Raw genomic sequence first — 7616 nt, forward strand, 5'->3', positions numbered from 1 at the left:
CTCTCTCCTCTCTGTGGTGGAGGGGTGTAACAAACTCTCGTTCTTCCAACATAGCTAGCTGGAACCTTTCTGCTCTATGCCATCCCTGACACTCACCAACATGTCTTAGATTCCTTTCAGATACCAGTCACACAAAGTCCATCAAGACCAACTCCTACCAAAGATTTGAACAACTACTAAGGAGTCTTCTCCAGGCCAAGAAGTTGAGTCTTTTTTCTCGGTACTTTCAGAACTGACACTTCCCTAGGTGTTTTGGACTTTTGTTACCTTAGAAGTAAGCCTAACAACAACAACAACAAAAAAAAAAAAAAAATCCATCTTCTGTTCCATATCCTTTTTCTTTAACCCCTGTTTTTAAAATATGGTTAGAGAGATGGCTCATAGGAGGCCCGGGTTCAAATCCCAGCACCCACATAGCAACTAAAAAAATCATCCAAAACTCCAGTTCCAGGGGATCTGACGCCCCCTTCTGTCCTCCATGGGCCCTGTGTGACATGGGTGTACTTACACATATGCAGGCATAAGACTTATACATATAAACCGGGAGTGGTGGCACATGCCTTTAATCCCAGGACTAGGAGGCAAAGGCAGATCTCTATGAGTTCAAGGCCAGCCTGGTCTACATAGTGAGTTCCACACACACACACACACACACACACACACACACACACACACACGAAGAAAGAAAGATCACTAAAAATAAAAAAAAAAAAAAAAAAAAAAGATATACATATAAAATAAAAATAAATTTAAAAAACAAAATAAAATATGCATGCGTAGTGCAACTTTAAATTTCCTAGAACTTGAAAATAAATTAGTTTCCACTTATTCTGCCTAGTTCAACTCAGTAATTTTTAGTTGAAAAAGACACCTAATGATATCATTAGAAGATATACAACAGAACTATTCTTAATACATCAATTATTCTTAATACAAAGGAGAGCTGAGTGTTGGACAGGAGATTAGGAAACATGTTTAAAGGAAAAATGTTCATTTTAATTATTATGGATTAGTATTTCTTAATGTTTTTTTAAACCATTCTTTCTCTTAAGCCTCCAAATCTCACACAATCTTTCTCCTTTGATATTTCAAAATAAACAGATCTTATGACTAAAAGCAAATCAAAGCCATGGTAATGTGGGAGTATCATTCTACAATTAAACTCTTCCCCCTCCCTGGCACATGTACAGCACAACACCCTGAGCCTCCTTCTTCCACCCTGGTTTCAAACACAGCTGCTAAGTCACATATCTACCAAACTAACAACTACACACAAGGCTGCAATCACAGTCTGAGCAGCAACAGGGAACTTACTTTGTTTATCTTCAGTGCTGGTAATGCTTCTGCATCAGTTTTTGCCAAATGAAGTTTATTTTCTGGAACATACAGTTCTTTTACTTCATAAGAGGCATCCACAGGGACAATGTCCTTTATAACAATAAGAGGACAATTAAATGTTTGATCCTACAATTCAGGTTTCTCTAAAAGGTATCTTACTGAAGAAAATCAGCATTTCAGATGTTAAAAACTTGCATAAAAGGGGGTTTTAGTGCTGAGTTCCCCCATCAAGTTTCCTAAAGGTAGGCAATCTACGCTCAGATAACATCCCACACTGGAGAAGTATTAAGCATTATGTTCCATTATCTAGTGGGAAAGACTACATTCGTAGAATTTATTGTGTCAAAAGCAGGCAACTACAAATAGAGGTGACGTCAAATGCCATGGATGAAAAGAATTCAAAAGGAAGACAAACCATCTGAAACATTATCACTTTATTCCACTTTTGTCCCTGTACCTTCATCCCTAGTGCCACTAAAACCACCTTTTAACTTATATTCCATCATGTGTCAGCTTCACTCCACACAGCCCCCCCATCATCATTTGAAAAATGGTATTTTAATCTCATGTGAAATGGTCGAGAACTTTAATCAAAGCTCCAAGGACTAAGGACAGTGAAAGAAGGTTTCTTCTCATTTATCGCACAAGCGCCACATACGTATATGAAGGGAAGGGAGGGCAAGTGTGTGATTTACATACTGTTTAGGAGATCTTACAAGACTTGTACATAACACATTACCATGACCCTAAGAATTACAAATGGGTTTAATCACTTCAACTCTTTTTTAACAGGAAATCCACTAACCTCTATTAGCATACAAAATAGCACCATATAAGAGCTTCTTATACATGTATCCAGGCAATACTTTGTTATTTAAACTAAAATGATTCTCAAGAGAATAAACTATCTGCAAGGGATAGAAGACTGATATCCAAAATATACAAAGAACAGCTTAAAATTCACAGAGAAAACACTCCATATTCATGTGTTGGAAGAATATTGTTAAGATGTCCATCCTACCCGAAACAACTTACAGATTCGATGCAGTCCCCACAGTACCACTGACATTCTTCCCAGAAATAGAAAACCAAACCTAAATATCATATGGAACCAAAAACAACCCCAATAGCCAAGAGAAAGTCCTGAATCAACACCTCACCAAAGATATGCATATGGGGTACATATGCCTATGAAATATATTCAGCATCGTATATCATTAGAGAATTATAAATTTAACTGAGGATACTTCAGTACACTCACTAAAACAATACACATCCAAAACACTGACAATGGTTAAACACTGCTGAAGACATAAAGCAGCAGGAATTTGCATTCATAGCTGGTGGGAATGCAAAATGGTATAGACACTCAGATGTGCTAACAAACCTAGACATACCAAGCCAGACCATATATGGAGGTGTTGTAAATGCAAAGTCAAACGAAAGAAGTCCTTGTGAAAAGGCTAGTGTGTGCTTCCTGCCACATGGCATCAATTGTTAGGAAGCTACAACTGCTGTAAGAAAGACTATCAATCTTTGAGAATTTCATGCATTGTACTTTGTATATTCCCCAACTCCTCCCAGTTCCACCAACTTCCCTGTCTTCCAAAGCACTTAATACAACTAGTAATAAATGACAAGGGTGACAATGATGATGACGACAACAATGTGCTTGCCACATGCCACATGCCAGAAACGATCCTAAACTCTTGGCACACATTAAATTCACAGAATTCTCAGTACAGCTCTGAGGCAGCACTATTAATATTTCTATCTAATAGATGAGAGAAATAAAGCTAGAAACAGTTATTTTTCCCAAAGTCATAAAAGTCAGTGTTAGAACTGAATGTCAGAATCCAGTGTTATAATTGGAATTTTAACTCCAAAAATATCCTTTAGTGTTTTCTCCATAAAAACCAATCTATGAAAAATGTCGTCACATATACTGTTTGTAATTTACTTTCATAAACGAACTCTGCTAAACATTTACAATTCCAAGGGCTCCTGATCAGTACATGATCTTTCAGTGCGTTAAGAATATTCTACACAAAAAGATAGTCAACATTTCTGTTAGGCCCAAAATAGCTTTATCAAGGAGAAGTGAACAGTTGTAAACCAATTTCTTCAAACCCTGCCACGGGGCAAAAAAGAGAACCAACTTCCATTTCCACCACCTTAAAGAACCCTGAGCATTTTGAAAATTAGAATGCACTATGTATGAGCAGATCACACAGGAAATCCAAAAAGCACCATCTCAGCCCCCATCAGTAAGAGTAACCCTCCACAAAGCTTGCTTTGCCATTTCTGCCTTTGCCTGTATAGTTGGCAAGGATGGGATCCTTTTGTGTTGTGATGGAGACTAGTGCTCTCCCCTTTCCTGTATTTACAATTGACAACTGTCAACAATCTGAGATCAGAAGAAAGCATTCTTAGAAGTATCTTTTAAGTCTGGTCGGATGCAACATGCACTTTTAATTTTCAGCTGATCTACTAGGCAAGCATCCCCACGTGCAGCTCCAAAGTACAAATGAACAGCAGTGTGACGGACCCACTGTGAGGCTCTAGGCCTGTGATCTTCCCTCCACCAAGAGTCAGCCCTCACTAGAACCATAGAGGGAGTACCCACAGGCTATCTGACTCCACTGCCTTTGTCCATGCAAGACCTACAAAGGAACAAATGTTTCTACAGCCTCCTTCCAATCACACCAAGTTAACAGACAGATGAACAAATAATCTGTGGGCAAATCGAAACACCCCCTGGGTAACGAGTGTAAGATGCAGAGGGCAACACAAGCACAACTCCATTATTCCCTGACGAAGTTTTTCTCACAAACATTGTGCTTTGGCGCATTTAGTCATGTGCCGCTTCCTAAATCAGTATGAGAACTATAGTCATTTTAGGATAGAGCAGAAATGTTTTTGTACTGTAAACTCAAAATGGTTTTCTCATCAAAAGCATCTCAAAAAATTCTTCCCTTTTCAGATTCATAGCTAACAATACTTGCAAAGTAAATGTTAGCCTTACAACTTAGGTATTCAATTCTGGTGCTTAACCAATGCCAAGCAAAAGTTCAAAAGTTTGCTACTGTTTTCTTCTTCTAAAAAGATAAAATTAATATTAAGGAATTAATAAAAACATAGCAGCATGGTCAATGGGAACATGGAACATCTGCTCAGTAGAAGTGAGCTGTGTATAGATTCTGTGCTGAGACAAAAGAACTGAAATCAGAAATACAAAGATGGGCTGGAGAGATGGCTCAGAGGTTAACAGCACTGTCTGCTCATGCAGAGGACCCAGGTTCAGTTCCCAGCATGGATGCAGTGGCTAATAACCATCTGTAACTCCAGTTCCAGGGGATTCAATACCTTCTTCTGACCTCCATGGGCACTGCACAACACAGGTGTGCTTATATACATGCAGGCAATACACTCACACACGTAAAATAAAAATAATAAATATTTTTTTAAATTAAGAAATGGAATACAAAGAGAATCTTAAAAGCACAGGCATGGCCAGTTTCTAGCACATTTTAATGGCAAATCTCAGTTTCCAAAACCACCACTAAACACCCAAAAGGAGCAAAACCACTTCAAAGTGAGGCTCACTATCTGGATAACAGAATTCACAGTCCCTGACATGTGAGCTGCTCCTTTCATTTGGAATTTTTGGGATTTCCAGACACACTTGGCTCTCAAAAACAATGTGTTCTTCCTCTTGTTCATAGCAACCCCTTTATTTCAGCAAACTTCCTTTCAAACAAAAAAGAGATCACAAGCCAAGCCAGAGAAAGTCTTTACATACCTAGACACCTCACCTCCCATCTGAGGGGCCCCAATGTTCCAATGTCGAGGGTAACAACAGACTGGGGGCTACTCAGAACTGTCCTGAGGCAAGGGTCAGTGAAGAATTCACATATTATCTTAATGACGGCTTACTTGTTATACCTCAAAGTCTAGAAATATTATGGTGCTATGAATTTTTAATTTTAACTTAACTTTAAATGTAACATAGATAAACTTTTTTTCTTAACTGATCAGACATAATCTAAGCCAGATATGTGATGTATCTATATCCTTGTTCAGAAAATTGTTTGGTTTTACCCAGAAACTGGTAGGTAGGACATTCAATATCTAAAAATGGCAACTTTTGTCCTCTTATTTTAATCTTCCTATAGAACTCTGAGCATGTTAATAAACAGCAATTCCACATTTAAAGTTTTTCCTTTAAGTATTTTCTGTACTTTCTTCCACAGACAAATCTGTGCAACATATTTGAATGCTAGGGCTCATTCATATTTTTATTCAACTATTAAGTTTCTATTATCTAAACTACATGTATCTAAAGCATGAGCAAAAGACATTCTGGCAACACTTTAAAACTGAGCTACAAAGTCTGGTTTTTATGTGCAGTATAAAATCCATTTAGAGCACTAAACCACCATTTTTGTAAGAAGACAAATCTTTAAATAATTTATAGCACTAGTAAATCTAGAGTTCCTGGTAGATTTAAAAACAGCATTTAAAATATCACTTTAGATCAAATCCAGCGGCAAGAAGCCTACTTCCTTGGGTTATGACAAGGCACATTAAAACACAATACTAGCAGGCCACCTAGTGACCACTCGGGTTAGTGGAAAGAAAGAAAAGAAAAACCCTCCTGTGTTCTTGAAAAAATGCAGGCCAAATGAAGCATGCTAAGAAAATGAAGGTCCTTTTGACTAAATGCCTAGAGCTGTGCTCTTTAAATGATGACACTACCTACTCCTGCGACATCACATGGCCAAACTAAGAGAAATTAGACAACTCGGAGATGAAAAGGACCCATGGCATTATGCCAAAGTACCCATGGAAACCAAAGCACTCATGGCACTGTACAGGATGCTAAACACAGGTTTTCTTAGACACTGAAATATGCAATTCATCTTTCTTATTGACATTAAAGAATTCCATATAGAATTCATTTCAGTAGAGTCTCTCCAAAGTAATGCCAATGAAGACAACTCTGTCGACCACAAGCATCCCCATGGGCACAGCACTTCTCCGGCACTTTCACTCTCCCACAGTCTCACATCATGCTGGTCTCTTCTCTAATAAAGTCATGGTACAATGGGAAATGCATATATGTATTTGGTCTTTGTCCCCAGTTCCTGGCACAGAACTAGAACCCTTGGACTCCTAAGTGTTGTCTTTCCAATGAAGAGGCTCTTAGTTGTCATCAACTAAACAGCTTCAGGATGGAATTTTTGTCACCAAAAGTATTACTCTGATTACAGGTTTGGAACCTTCAGTCTCCCCTCACCCCATCTCTGGAGAGAAGATAGGGGTTAAGAGACTGAGTTAACTAGTGAATGACTTAACCAATCACTGCCTACAGAAAGTCTCCTTAAGAACCCCTTAAACAATGGAGTTCACAGAGCTTTGATGCGTACATGTGGAGGTGCTAGGAGAGAGGCACCCTAAAGAAGTCACGGAAAGTTGATTCCCCATACTCCACCCTGCCCTATGCATATAGATCCTCCATCAAGCTATTTCTGAATTGGTAACAACCCAGCAATAGTCAATAATGTACTTTCCGGAGAAAACAAGCTGGGCAGAGAAGCAGGTGACAGGCACCTCATTCGTGGCTCATGCCCAAAACAGGCAATCTTCAAAGACTGAACCCTTATAAACTAAATTAAACCCAATAAGGATCAGAAGTGAACTGAACTCCAGACACTCAAATGAAGTCAGGGGTAGAAGAACTGGTTGGTGAGAGAAAAACACACATCAAAACTAAACCTGAACTCTCCTAGCCTGCACTCCTATCCTCAGTCCTCTTGGGGTAAGTCTATAGCGCAGCTCTCCACGTCTGGACTCCCCAAGCCACATTCACGCTTCCATTTCCCCGCAGTTCACTACTCCTAGTGTGGGACCTGCGCCATTCCTAGTCTTGGGGCCCCAGACACCTGGGGAACCAATACTGCTTCCTGATCCTTCTCACCCACACCAATTTAGGGCCTTTCTTGGGCCCCAGGAGCACCGCTCCTGGTCCTGGCCCCGCCCTCACCTCTATCTGCGTCCCTGGACCTGCACCACCGGCTAACTCTCCTAGCCTGCACTCCTATCCTCAGTCCTCTTGGGGTAAATCTATAGCACAGCTCTCCACGTCTGGACTCCCCAAGCCACATTCACCCTTCCATCTCCCCCGCTGTTCGCTACTCCTAGTGTGGGACCTGCGCCATTTCTAATGTTGGGGCCCCAGACACCTGGGGAACCAATACTGTTTCCTGATCCTTCTC

At 39.8% G+C, this 7616-nt stretch overlaps 1 protein-coding gene across 2 annotated transcripts in view; it reads right to left on the minus strand.

The window, feature by feature from the left end:
- Papss1 (3'-phosphoadenosine 5'-phosphosulfate synthase 1) overlaps positions 1–7616 on the minus strand; it is a 114294-nt gene that overhangs the window by 72480 nt on the left and 34198 nt on the right. For both annotated transcript variants that reach the window (XM_008846534.3, XM_017801481.2), the window contains exon 6: positions 1315–1428. In XM_008846534.3, coding sequence (XP_008844756.1) covers positions 1315–1428 — 114 coding nt within the window. The remainder of the gene's footprint in view (positions 1–1314; positions 1429–7616) is intronic.

This window comes from Nannospalax galili, unplaced genomic scaffold (genome assembly GCF_000622305.1).
Source record: "Nannospalax galili isolate Female #2095 unplaced genomic scaffold, S.galili_v1.0 scaffold2423, whole genome shotgun sequence".
NCBI lineage: Eukaryota > Metazoa > Chordata > Mammalia > Rodentia > Spalacidae > Nannospalax > Nannospalax galili.